Source organism: Calidris pugnax, unplaced genomic scaffold (genome assembly GCF_001431845.1).
Source record: "Calidris pugnax isolate Ruff unplaced genomic scaffold, ASM143184v1 scaffold27, whole genome shotgun sequence".
In the NCBI taxonomy this organism is placed as follows: domain Eukaryota; kingdom Metazoa; phylum Chordata; class Aves; order Charadriiformes; family Scolopacidae; genus Calidris; species Calidris pugnax.
The window spans coordinates 9,797,378-9,811,647 of NW_015090893.1; the positions used below are offsets into that span (position 1 = coordinate 9,797,378).

Genomic DNA, 14,270 nt, shown 5'->3' on the forward strand with positions numbered 1-14,270 from the left:
GAGTGAAATTGTAACATGGTATGTGTTCTTGGTAAACTTGAAGATTTGTACATACATTCCTATGATACTGCATGGTATCGAGTGTGCATGTATGTGCATGTATGAATATGTTGATATATGTTGATACATGTTGATATATGTTGATAAAATACAATGACTGAACTGGAAAATATTCTGCATCTAAATGTGTGATATGTACCTGTAAAAGCACATGCAGGTGCACATGCGTTGCGTTATATACCATTTCCATATACAGTATGTGTGTGCACACACGTGTACCTGTGTGTATATGTGTATCTATGTGTTGCTGTCGTCCCCAGTGTGTAGTTTATAGTTTGGAGAGAAATCATCCTCCGTCATTCGTCACTGCCGAGCTGCAGCAGACCAGGCCAGCACATCATTTGTTAACAGCGACAAAGCCGCACTCATAAACGCCGACATGTTACATTAATTTATAGGCACTGAGTGACTTATTAAATGTGACGTGTGAAATATAACAGGGCCCGGTATGGATGATTAGGTTTTGGGCTTTGAATTGTTGACAAGGCAGGGGTAATGAATTGCGGGACACAAGCTAGTATGTTTCCCCCTCATTAGTCAGTATTAGCTGCATTAATAGTAATAATTGGATATATTCATCATTTAAAATGTTTTAATAAATGTTTGGACAGCACCTGATCTAGGCTGTCAAATATTAGACTGCAAGGTTCGTGATGGGAGAAAGATTATACCATTCCTTCTGCAGAGATTTATACAGCCTAAGGGGTGCCATTTGCCAATGTCCTTTAAGAAGTAATGGGTGGAGATAGTTTGGAAAAAGACAGTGAAACAAGAGCGAAACCAGCCTCTCTCACAATTCAGGAAGACATTTCCATGTTATTCTAGGGAATTGTTGGTCCTGAGGTCAGGTCTCCAAGATGGGTTCTGAACTGGTTATTGCTGGTCAGGTGCCAACCCCAAATTAGAACTTCACAAAAGGTGTGTGTGTTTCCATCAAAATTTGTGTTGCAGTCTTCTACAACTGCAGACTGAATGTTGCCCAGAGCTCAGGAACTTTCCAATTTGGGGTTTTGGCTTGGAGTCATCAGTACTTTGAACTATTAGCATATTTAAAATTCCAGAAAACATGCCTGAACATCTTAAAAGCATGTTTCTCTATGGGATGAAGGCAAGACATTTCTGTGGGTGTTCTGCCAGCTCCACTTTCATTCTTGGTTTCCATATCTCAGATGCATTATTGCCTGCAATTTAATACAAAGATTTCTCTGATTAAAGAAAAAACCCAAGCATTTAGAAATTTTGTTTCATTATTTTGTGATCTTTAGAAGTGGAATTTAAAAACTAACCCAAAACTGTTACCAAGGAATGCAGGCTGTATTAATCTCTTGCTTTAAAAGAGACATGTGGGTGAACACTAAAATGTGCCTTCAAAGTGATTGGATGGAGATCAAGAAGACCATGTCCAGTTGCAAAAAAAATTGTATCAGTTCAAAACTTGTGACACGTCACTTGGCTCTAACCCATTGCGTAATGAAACCCATTTTTTAAAAGCAACCTTCAGAATCTACAAAAGCAAAAGCACATGGAGTTATTGGCACTGCATCACTAGACTGACAATTTTTATTTTAAAAGAAGAGGCCTCTAAGGAAAAGCCTTGCTACTGTGGGAAGCAGTGTTTGGTGACTCAGTAGGAGGTACGCTTCCCTTTTAGATGCTACTGAAGAGGTGTCACACTAGGGATTACTGAGTTGCTGGAGGTGCTATCTTTCAGGAGAGACACAAAGTCAAGTGTCTGACCACCTGTAGTCATAACAAGTCCCAAGACACTTACTGCAAGGATGAAAGTTTTCTCCTCAGTGTCCTTGCTAGTTCCACATTTAACTGTATTTTCCTTCTCATTTTAAATCAAGCCCTGAGTATTATTTTGTCAGGATTGACTGTTAGGTGGTGGTTATTGTTGACAAGTTGACGTGAGAGTATTTCAGCATGTTGTCTAACACGTGTCTGCTGCTAAGTTTGTGATTGGAACTGCACGGTATTTCTTCAAACTCCCTCTTAGTTTTTATTTGGAGATTAAGCATGGATTTAAAACTTGGTATTGTACACTCAGCAAATGAGGTTCATCAACCTTCGGGCATATGGCTGTGTTTTTATTTCCTGTATTAGTTAACTCTGGGCCTGGAGTCTCAACTCACCAGAGACAATAAAAAATCATGTTTTCTCTAGGTTTATATTAATATATCTCTGGGATCAAACCCTGATCTTGTCATCTAGGTTCACATTGTTTAGCCAACAATCTTAAAGGGTTTCAGCCTTTTCATTAGTGATATGTATGTATTATAGAAAGGATAACATGTTTCAGCATTTAAGTTAATTATTATGCAATTAGGTCTTTAGCGGAACTTTGTCAGAGCTACAGCATTGGAAAAAGAATGTTCAGCATTCAATACTCATGTAGAGTTCTTCATGATTTTAAGCTACTGTCTAGTTAGATTTTGGGTGAGTTTACATTAGTGAAAAATTGGGGTTTTTCCCAGGGAGGTGGTAGAGGGGGCCAGATGCAAGTTTTTGCTGATCCCCTTGATTCTTCAGCAGTTGCTGGTGCAATTGTTCTCAAAAGAACAATAGAACATAAAATAGAGTTAAAGAGTAAAAGCTCGTTAAGTTGCAAGCACTTCCTAGTCCATCGAATTAATTGTGACTTTCATTGGTATGATGTAGATGAACAAGAACTTCAGCCTTTCTGCCCTGACTGTCTGGCAAGGTTACTTGACTGCTCTTTGTAAACCTTTCTTCCATCACTGATGCTGTCCTTGCTGCTCTACAGTGATATGGAAAAACAATAATTATGCAGTTCTTATATAGGACTTGGAACTCATGCTCTGTGTTCTGTGGATGTGAATCCTATTGATCACAGGTATCATCCCTGCTTTCTCAGGGAAAATGCTTCTCAGTGACACAGCCAGACACTCAGAAATACAGGAGAGATCCCAACTCTTGACTATGTTTTAACACCCATGGAAGATGTTTGTAGCTGCTAGCAGAGGTCACCTTCTTTCCACAGATAATGCACATTGTTCCCTGCTCCCTTGTGCAGGGTGTCTAACGCTGTGCCTCTGTCCTTACAATGTCTTTGGTCTGTTGAACTCTATGCTAAATATGCTGTTTCACAAAATTCCAACCAACAAAGTACACAGTGGCATGAGCTTTAATATATTTTATTACAGCAAACTCATGTTGTTACCTCGCTCCAGTTAGAACTTGTCACCAGCATCCTGATCTTAATTCTGCTCCATTTTTGGGACATTTGCTTTTGTCCTTCAGCTTGGGTACCCTCACTGGATGGTTGGCTTCAAGGGCAGAAGCCTATAAAAATATTCTTTTCAGCTGCATCACCTTTCCGGATGGGTGCAAAAGATAACTTTGTAGCTACAGGCTATAATGCCTTTTCCACATCTCTCTGACACAGAAGAGGGCATTGGCAAAAGTATTTTTGCTACATGTTCAAGGGCCATGGCGTTAAGAGAAACTCTGAAGTACTTAATCCAAAACTTGTGATTTAAGCAGATACGATTTAATTCGACATGTCTTCTGTAGAGGTCATTATTTCTAAGGTTAATTAAGCTCTTTCAATGTCACGTTAAAGGTAGTGTGCACATGCAATATTTATTGATGACATCTCCCAGCATTACATAAACCATGACCCTCTTCACCATCACATCAAAAACTCTCTTTGCCCCTTTTGCTTTCAGTCTTCCTCTTCTATGGTGAATTATGGTGAACTTTACAGCATCTGGGGTATGTGCCTATGCACATGTGAAAAATTCTGCAGCATTTTATACTTAGAGCCAGTTCAGCATCCCCTTCAAACACCCCTGGAATATCTTCTCTTGTTGAACCACTGTATGCACAGCTCAAACAAAGTGCCTCCACCTTTCCACAAAACAGCTCTTTGCTTCCTTCCAGCACTCAAAATAGCAACTATACTCCGGATCCTGTCCTCACTGCCAGAGCTCCCCGCACAAAGGAAGCAAGGGCTTTATTCTGTTAAATATAATGAAACAATGGGAACCCCTGGATGGAATGTCCAGCTTGTGGGCAGGAGCCGAGGGCAGCACTTGACTTTCTTCCACTGCATTTTTCTGCTTGATGTTTTCTTGTATAAATACAAATATACATTTGCATATATATATTGTCTTCTGGGCAGCTAAATCTAGAGTCACCCTTACTAGTTTCTTTAAAAGACTCATTTTAATTGTTGGTTTTGTGGAGTTTTTTGGTTGGTTGGTTGTTTTTTTTTCCACAAGAGAACTGAGGAAGGTTGTAAAATCACATCTCCCAGCAGAATGTCAGATTGTCTTTTGTCCAAGAGACCTGAGAAAGGTTGTAAAATCACATCTCCCAGCAGAATGTCAGATTGTCTTTTGTCACCGACTCCGACCGAGTTTCCAGTTTAGTTTTGTTTTTAAGTTATTAAAAGTTAGCTTTTAATAACTTAATAACTGTAAGTTACTTGCTTTTTTTCTCCTCCACATAAGGTCCTTCATTGCTGCTACTTTACTTGAAGCAAACACTTCATTTGCTTTTTGAAGCATAAGTTGTCTTAGGAGAGGCCACAGTCAATCTTTCACCACATTGACACTTTCCAAATATTTCTCTGTAATTACCCAGATGTGGTTGGGGCAGGTAAGTTCCCCTCATCCTCATTACAGGACTGTGTGAACAGCAGATTTACAGTTGAGTTTTTAAGTTGGTCATCGCTGTTGCAGTTCTGCTAAGGATTTAGTGATGCAAAAGCTGAGACTGGGGTGTCATCCCAGCAGTAAATCCTACATCCTGCAATGTCTGTCTCACTGGCGATGGTCCTGAGGCAGCAACCACAGTCGAGAGAACCTGAGCTTGCACAGAGTCACCATCACATGGGAACACTTCAGCATGGGTGCTACGTTTCTGTTACATTTCTCTGGGGCTGGAAACTCCTTGGATTGTACATTTTTAGTGATTTTGAGAAATGAACAAACTTGATAATTGCTTTCTTAATTTCTTATGTGCTTCTGATTCATTATGGGCATATACTCCAGTTTATTGTAAATAAGAGTTCTAACAGCATCTTTCTTTGCCATTTCTCTCTCTGTAGGCCAGCAGTCCTGCACATAACTCTGGTCAAAAATCATTTTCCTGTCAGTTTAAGCAGACGTCTTGGCTTTTTTTAACATGAAACATCTTCCACTTAAAAGGAAAAAATAATGACAAAAAAATATCCTGAGAACAAAATGGAGCAGGTACTGAGCCAGGTCTCGAGAGGGAACACTGTTGTAACATAACGTCTACATCTAGCCTAGCCAGTCAAGAATACATCTGTTTAGATGGGTTTTGAGTTCTCCACCTCTTATTTGTTGCAGAAACTTTTCTCAGTGCTCTAGAAGCTCAGACTCTGGCCAGAAGGTATACTGCACATATGTCCTTTAAATAGCCTGACCCTCTGGGTTTTGTGGATTGGGATGATAGCACTGGTGCATCAATGTTATTTAGGGATATTATTGGCTTCGGGTTATTTGAGGAATCATTAATTATTGTATGTGCAGGCAGATTGCACACAATTTTACATGCAGGGGATTTACACATGCCTGATCTGGGGAAAGGTGGGAAACTTGTTTTCCCACACATGAAATATTTACCATGTGAATCTTTATAACTTTCTCAGTAAGCTGATGAAAGAAATATGTCATCAGCACCCTCAACTCAAGGTGAGAAGTTTTAGGGTCCCATGCCAACTGTGAGAAAAACAACTTCAGATGAGTGGATTAACACTGCTCTCTGACGTGCTATGACTTTGATACCACTGATGCTTTTTGGTGACCATGCTAAAGTTACAGTGGTTTACCTTGAGGTAGCAGGCAACCCAATACTGTATCATGTTACAATAACAGTAATGCTGTTATCTGTCATCGCTTACACTGAACAGAGGTTCTTTTAGCAAAAGTATGACTCTGGGAGGGCTGCTAATTCAATGGTATTGTGTGAACTATGACAGACCGCAGAGCTGGTTTGTGTTTTATTCCAGTGACTGAAGCCTAGCATCTTCAGTAAAAATTAAAAATAGTTAACCCGCTTTTACATCCTAGTATTTGAGGAGAGAAAGAGGAGTGAAATGGGGAAGGAGCGAAGGGAAAAGCAGTTAAACTGAAACAAATTTATTGAGTATTTGTTCTTTTGCTAAATAAGGATAGATTCTGTTGATTATGTGACTGTACTCCCTTGTGAAGGGAAAAGTAGTTAAACCGAAACAAATTTATTGAGTATTTGTACTTTTACTAAATAAGGATAAATTCTGTTGATTATGTGACTGTACTCCCTTGATAATAAAGCACTCTAATGCTGGAAAGTCTGTCAGAATTTCAGCTAAAACAGCTAAAGCCCATCAGCTCCTAAAGAATAGTCTATGGTTTGAAGCATGCCAGGAAAGGCAGAGCTTGGGAGGCTTCTGTGCCCTGTAAGGTGACAACGGGAGCTGTCGTGGGGCATGGGTGCTCTTGGGGTCCCCTGACTATCGCTCGGTGCTGGCCATGTCAGTATAATGTAAAGGATGTGTGTATGTTCAGCTACCTTGCATCTAGCTGTCAAAACCCAAATACACTGTGTGTACTCTGTACACAGATGGCATCAACTCCTTCCAACTTTTTTTTTTGGTGATAGGTAGTTGCAGTTCAAATTTAATAAAAATTTTAGGTAATGGAGCTGGGCACAAGTAAAGAGATATAAGAAAATTCAGATTTTCACTACTTTAAGAAAAAAAAAATATTAAAAAGTCAAACCTGGGGGCAAAATTAAATTACAGAAATCTGAGCACTCCAGCCTGCCTCTGGACTATTTTTAATTCTGCTTTGTGATGTTGTTTTTTGGTGGTGTTATCTCTTTCTTTTCTTATTAAAAGTCTGGGAGAAGAAACCAAAACAGTCTCTCTGGGGTTTTAACTCACTCATGGGAGAAAATGCCAAATAAGCTTTCCCAAACTACTCTAAATTTCTCTGATGCATTATAACTCAGTATCAGGGAGCTAGAGAAGTCCAGAAGATGCAAGATGAAAAATTGATATGCTGTGCTTCACTGTGCAGAACACACAGACCTGAGGAAAAGTGACTGGGAACACTTGGGGAAGTAAGCAATGAGTAATTTAAGGCTGTTTTGGGCAGTCCTACTTTCTGATTTGGTGATTATGTGGGTGCCTCCTCAGCTATTTGCTGAGCTGAGCTGAATATTTACTGTATTGATAACAGCAAACCCTGGCAACCCCAGCTCTAGGAGTCAAGCAAGTTCACAAAAATGATGTAGGCTATTCTGTTTCTTTTATTATGGGGTTGCCTGAAGAATCTCAGTCAATAGTCTCTGCTTGAGGCTTATTCTCTGTGTGGTATTGCCTTTCTTGGACCTTCTCTGCAGTTCAGGAGGAAGATATGTATTTTCTAGGAAAATAAGTAATTTTCCAGGCTTTTGGTTTTGGCTTTTTTGTTTTGTTTTGGTTTGGTTTCAACCCAGTGAATTGTTTAGCATCCCATAAATGCAAAATACAGGTCTGATTCTGCGTCCGTTTTAAATCAGTGATAACACTGAATCCAGGGAATGCAGGTTTCGAAAATTTTTTTTCTTAATTTGGATATTTGACAACTCAAGAAGGTTATGTTTAGAAGAGAGTTAGATGGCTGTATCTGGTGTTTAATTTCTCTTCTGCAGAATAAATTTCCTGTTGTAAAAATGCCACAAAAGGTAGCTACTGCTGTTTATTGACTAAAGAGCCAAGTAAAATCCAGCTGTGAACATGTGGGTAAAAGGAGGTTTTCCCCATGCCTATATTTGATTTCCGTGCACAGCCTCATGCTGGTAAATATCAGTGCAAGTCTCAATTTTTCTTTTGTGAATAGAGTACTTGACATGACCAGTTAGTTGTATGTGAAGAGGTCTGTGAGGGGAAAAAAAATCAAACAAAAAATAAAACATTGCAACAATAGGCTTGTTAGTAAATGGTAATCTACATACTTTAAATGCCAAGGAATTTTTTCCCATCCTTTTTCTGCAGTTTTTATTAGAGCTCTGCTAAGTGCAGATTTTCTGTAGTGTAGGGAATTTCACTATTTTGACAATTTTTCTCTGGCAAAATGGAATAAAAAAGTACCCCCTTCAAGTAAAGTTTAAAAATGTTGGAAAATTCAAGAAACTATTGTTCAAGGAAAAAAAAAGCTTTATTTTAGCTTAATTTTTAGGAAGTTGGGAATTTTCCAGTGTAAAATAGGAGTCTTGATTAGAAGAGTCATCTTGAAAGGGAAAAAAAAAGCTTTGTCCTTCTGAAATTTCTAAAGGGACGTTTCTACATTTTGATTATTTACTTTTCCAAATACAATTTCATTAAACAATGCATTTTATCTATGTTTTTTATTTTAGTGGCAAATAACTAGATCTTGTTACCAGTAGGTGCAGTAGAAGTTACTGATTGAGAAAGAGAGAAGTGTGTGAGAAGTGTCCAGAAAACCCTGAAGAAGCAAATGAAAGGGCTGAAGTGCATGCACTGTTTGCCTGTTGGTGACCTGTGGACTCACCCCTGTATGGGCTTTGGTACTTTTTGATATGCCAGGTTTTCACCAGAAATAACATACCCATCAGATATTGCTTGCGACAACTGCATTTGTAGTATCACATCCCCGGCATCCTCTCTTGCTGAGAGGACAACCAAAGAGAGGAGATCGGCTGGCAGCAGAGTTGGTTCTGTGAGGTACTCAAGTATGTGAGTAATACCTTTGTCTCCATCAGTACTGCTTCCGTATTTAAATTTATGCACATATTTAGTACTCGGCTGAATTGGTATGTCACACAGAATGGGTGTGCGATCCTTTTATCTGATGGACGGTTGCTAATTATTGCACTGGTCCATGTATTTTGGTTTTACTAATTTTGCAAACCCACATATACTTACTGCTGCATTTCAACCAGGAGGCTAAAGTTGTCCTTTTCTATCAAATGCTTTTATACTTCAGAAAAGGTGCTTTTTGTCTATTTTGTTTGCCCTAGCCAGGTTTAAATTGTATAACCAGCACTCACTTTCTGGATAGCCACTGGTCTGGCTGACCTTGGCAGCACGACAGCTGTCGTATTTTCACATGGATGAACTGTTCTGGAACAACTTCTCCAATGTATTGGGAACAAACAAGCTTTTCTTCAGCATCAGGAATGCAGCAGGTCTTCTTTCCAACTATTTTTTCTCCTTCCACAGACATATTTATTGTGGCAATGGCAAGAAAATCCTACTGCTAAGCCTTCGTGTTTGAGTTCCTTTAAATTTCCTTCAGAGAGTGAGAGAAAAGCCAACCTTGATCATGTCAGAGCTTGCTTTCTTTAATTTACTTCTGAGTTTATTTTTAATAAACATGGATATTAATTTGTAGTGGCAAGAAAAATTGGAGGGCAAAATCCTTTTACATCTTTATTGCTAGTATTTCCATTTCTGCTGTATTTATTTAATTTAAATCACTGTGGTAGTTAGCAGTGGCAAAGAGTGGGATGCTGCTGGAGAGGGTATTGCACAAAGCCAAAGGGTTTGCTGTGCCATGTATGAGATGGCCAGCGATGAAGTGACCTCCAGATGGTCGCCTGCTTGCTAGATCCTTCAGCTGAACAAGAGGAACCAGAGGATGGAAGGAGCAGGAGCGAGGAGGGAGTTGGTGTCAGGACTTCGCAGTGGTAACGTGGAAAGGCAGCGGGGGCAACCAGGGAACTCAGACTGGGCTGGTGTAAAAGTTCTTCACTGGCAGAAAGGGGAAGGTAATGGTGAAAGGATTTTCGGGAATGCAGCAGTTCTGTTAGAAAAAAAAAATGCTTCATCTCCAAAAAGGATTTTTCTATTGCGTTATGAGAGAGAAGAGAACATCCCTGAAAGAGCCAATAACCCACTTGTTAGAGTTTCTACCTGGCAGACAGAAGTTCAAGTTAATTTTGGGTCTGATTCAGACTGGTGGTTTGTACTTAACTGATGGTTATATTTCTACATTGTTCCTTGCACTTACTAAGAGATTTGTAGTAGTACAGTGCCATGGCATGGATTGACTGCTCATCAGCTTCACTCCTGGAACAGTTTTTGCAGCCTACCCTGAGCTGCGTCTTATCACCCCTAAGTTTAATCTAAAATTAACTGGGTTTCCCCCAAACTTTAGTCCCATACCCTCCAACCATGTCTCTGTCAGATAAGAGGTGAAGCACGGAGTTCTTTGATTTAATCGCAATATAAGTCAGTAAATCCAGGTGCTTTGTAAAAGCTTGCTGGACCTGAGCTGATGTGCGTGGAGCTGGCTTGTGTTTCTTTGCTCCATAGGCACCAATGCTCTTCACACCAGGGATATTAGTAGCCAGGAAGGGAGTAAGAAGATATACTTTGTTTGATTCGTGAAAAAAAATAAACCTTCAGTGGTAGCAATAAGCTTAATTGATGACTGAGTCTTGTGCAGCAGAAGAGCTGGTGTTCAGCAGTCACATGAGTTTGGAGACAGAGGTAAAGTTGAAGATTTTATTGATGGTCCCGTGTTTTGCAGATTTTTTTCATTTTGGGAATGAATTTCAGCCCCCAGTGGTTAGTATTAATGCTATATATCCTCTGTGGTTAGTATTAATGCTATACAGCCCTGCCAAACGGGGAGAAAGTTAGAACTGAAAAAAATAACCCACTGTGAAGAAGTTAGATGGAAACAAACAGGGATGGATGTTTATGCTTACAAAGAGCTCAGCTCCGTTGGCACTTCTCCTGGACCTGTCTTGTCAATCTAAATGTGAAATATTTGCAGAGTGAAGTGTTGCTAATGAGCAAGGCTGGCAGGACCGGGCTCAAGGTGAAGAAGGCACCTGAACAGGCGGCTTAAAGGAAGAACTGAGAGACTGGGCTGAACCCCGTGAATCAGACCACTCCACCCTGCCCTTGTCCTGATCTGTTCCCACCCGCTTTTCTGCCAAAACAGGGGGAGACCGTCAGCCGGTGCACGCCGTGCCAGCGCGGGAGCTGCTCGGCTCTTGCCTAGACAAGTGTGGGATGCTTTTGTGTAGCCAGGGGGACTCCGGCTCTGGCGTGTTCCAAAACAAAGTGCAGCCTATAGTTTGTTTTGTCTTTCAATGGAATAAAAGCACGGAGCTTGGCAGAACGTGTTCTGTAAACTGGTGACTTTTTACTTAAAATGTGGTGAGCGAACTTGGCTGCGTAAGCTTGGTGTCTTGAAAGTTCTTCTGAAAATACTGTTAGTTTTTCAAGTTAATTTTTTTTTTCTGGAGTTGGTTTAATTCAAAGGAAGTTTTGTTTGCTTGCTTGCCTGAGGTTTTTAGGTAGGTTTAAATAGATGAGCTTCACTTCTTCTGCAGTTTCTTTTGGTGAAACTTCTGTAGAATTTGGGGGAGATAGCACAGTGCAAAGGGAGTTAGACTTCGAAACTTTGGGTTAGAGTCTGCAAAAGCCAACTCTGGTATTTCATAGTGATTTTCCAGGCCTTTGAGCTGACATGAGCTCAGACTTTGTAAGAGGAGAGAAGGCCCACTGTTTCTCTGGAGAGCTTCACAAGGAGCTTTCCATCTCTTTTGGGGCCCTTGAGTCAACCTGCAAATCCCCGTTGCCCAGCGCTCTTGTGTGCTGTGTAAAGCCAGGCTGGCAAGAAGCTTCCCACGTTTGTGTGGCTGACGCTGTCTTTCAGCACAGATATTTTTCACTATTCCATGTCCCAGCTCTGCTCCGGGCCGAGGCGTTGCTCCAGGGCCGCAGCAGACCGAGTGGGCAGCTGCTGGGCCCGGTGCTTGGCGAAGCCGCCAAAAATCCCCCGGCAAACCCAGGGCAGCGCCGGCTTCTCCCCAAAGAGTAAGTGGCTCGGAGAGGCTTTGCCACATAAGGGCCTGTTCGAGGCTGTAGGCACCAGCTGACAGGGATGTCTTTGCCTCCCAACAGATGGCCGGGCTTTTTATTTCAGCAAGCAATCTCACACAGAGGGGTGGTCTCTGGATCCTGCCAGCATTTTGCATGACAGGGCCAGCTTAGGGCAAGAGGGATCTGATGTCCGTGCCCTTCATAGCTCATGAGCTAAATGACGAGCTGTTGACAGGAAAGCCATCATCTGAAGTGTAAGATCCTGAACTCTCCTCGCTTTTCGTTTTTCTTTGGCGGAATTAATGCCCTATTTGCTTGTCTCTCAAAATCCATTCTGGCACGAGTACAAACCCTCGCCTGGTGGCAAGCAGTTGTCTGGATTCGAGATGCCAAGATTTGTGCTGACAGCTCCTTCTACACAATCTGAGTCAGGCTGTCACAGCTGGCCATTAGAGGCTTAAAAAGACACACACATGTACAACAAATAGCACCAACTTTCCATTATTGAATATCAGAACCTGCTTGATGAGAAAACGTAATGCCTTACGCTGTTTTTTATGTTAGTGTAAACAAACACAGTGTCTCTAAACCCCTGTTCAATGTGGAGGCTGTTTATTTTATGTTGATTGCTTGCTCTTATTTAGGAGCACGGGTCTAGAAGGGGCTTCCTGGGGCAGGAGATCCAGTCCTTGATAATCCCAAGCATCACTTCTTATAGTCCTCCTCATTACCTTACTTTTCTTTAATGAAAACAGTCCTTTGTAGTTTCTATTTGTCCTTGCAGCCATTTGCCTAGTATAATTTTCTTGGCATGGAGGAACAAGCACCAAAACTTTCCTCGTTGAGAGGCAGGATCAGAACTAGAGTCGGGTAAAGAATGCTTCTCATCAAACAGGGTTTTTCTGAAACTGTTTACCCTGCAGTTTTGCCTTTCTTGGTGGCAGTGAGTGCAAATTCTGCTGACCTAGCATTCGGTTTGGGTGCTAAAAGACGGATGCTTACAAAAGTTAAGTTTCTGATTTAAAGCAAGACAGGATCAAACAATTCCCCGCCCCGCTTTCTGCATATGGAGACAGGTCAGATTAGCTTCTGCTTAGTCAACTGATGGTTATTGCAAGTGTAATGCTGCTCTGGCTGTTGTGCTAGGTTTTAAAGTTACTGTAGGATTAAATTTTGCATGGCTGAGCTTTAGTAGACCTTAGTCTGTAGTTTATTTTGGACAAAAGATTGATAAACTTTGGCTCTCGGGGAGGAAGCCTGGAATCTGAGACCCACTATTATTCATTGACTTGTCTTTATGAGTTTACAGTCCACTGATGCGTAACACTGAAGGAAATATTTTCAGTGAAATGTTTGCTTTTTTCTTTGGCTTTGTAAAATGCAATGTCTTTTCTTAGAGATATATGTCAGGGACGTATAGCTACTTCAGTGAACTGTGTATGGTCAGGAAATAGACTGCACTGAAAATATTTCAATTTTCTGTGAAGTCAGTCTTTTAACCAAGACTTCCCCCCTTCTCCTCTCAGGGTTTTGGTCTCCCACTAACTGCTATTTGAGCATTAATTTTATGCACAAATTGGGTTTAATTGTGGAAGGGAGATTTCAACCGTATGGAACATTTTCAGTATTTTTGTATTAAATCAAAATTTGCACACGACAGCAAACTTGTAAAACAAAACCCCATTTATACATAAGAGAATTTTCTTGGCTGGCATTTTTCTGTCCTCTTTTTGCTGTGCTGAAATATGTGTCTCTTACTTCCTCACTGCTATGGATGGCACAGGCTGGCCATTAGCCTGGTAGAGGGACTGACTCTGCAAACTTTAATGGCACTGACACAACAGATCTATTAATTTAATGCTTAAATGTTTAGGACATTGTTACGTGTTTTGCTTGATTGGGGCCGATGCAAGCTCCACTCTCTCTTTGGATGGTCAGTGGGATGACTTGTGGGATGACTTGGGAATACAAGTAGAAATAAGGCTTTGTTGGACCAAATTTATGGATGTTACCTAGTACTACTGCACACTGTTTATAAGCCATTAATGTCCGTTTCTCTTTCTCCACAGGTTCTTCTTGAAATTTTTCCTCAAATGTAACCAAAATTGCCTAAAAAATGCAGGAAACCCTCGAGACATGCGTCGATTCCAGGTCAGTCGGACACGCTTCCTCCTTTAAAAATCAGCAGCTGTTAGGGACAGAAGTACTTTGACCCAAACTAACCTAGTAATTCAGTGGAAGATGCTAAAAACATAAGGTCACAGAATATTGCCTGAGGACTTCTTGTCACAGCAGAATTGGCAGGAAGCAGTTGGGTTTTCTTGCTCTGGACAAGAGAACTCTTGAAGATAATGTCACCTCCACGGGAAGTGAAAGTATGAAAAGGAAA

General features: G+C 40.8%; 1 protein-coding gene across 1 annotated transcript in view; it reads left to right on the plus strand.

Annotated features, from left to right (window-relative positions):
• Positions 1–14,270, plus strand: part of EBF1 (early B-cell factor 1) — a 280,846-nt gene that overhangs the window by 163,685 nt on the left and 102,891 nt on the right. Inside the window, exon 7 of the mRNA XM_014947757.1 lies at positions 13,951–14,032. Coding sequence (XP_014803243.1) covers positions 13,951–14,032 — 82 coding nt within the window. The remainder of the gene's footprint in view (positions 1–13,950; positions 14,033–14,270) is intronic.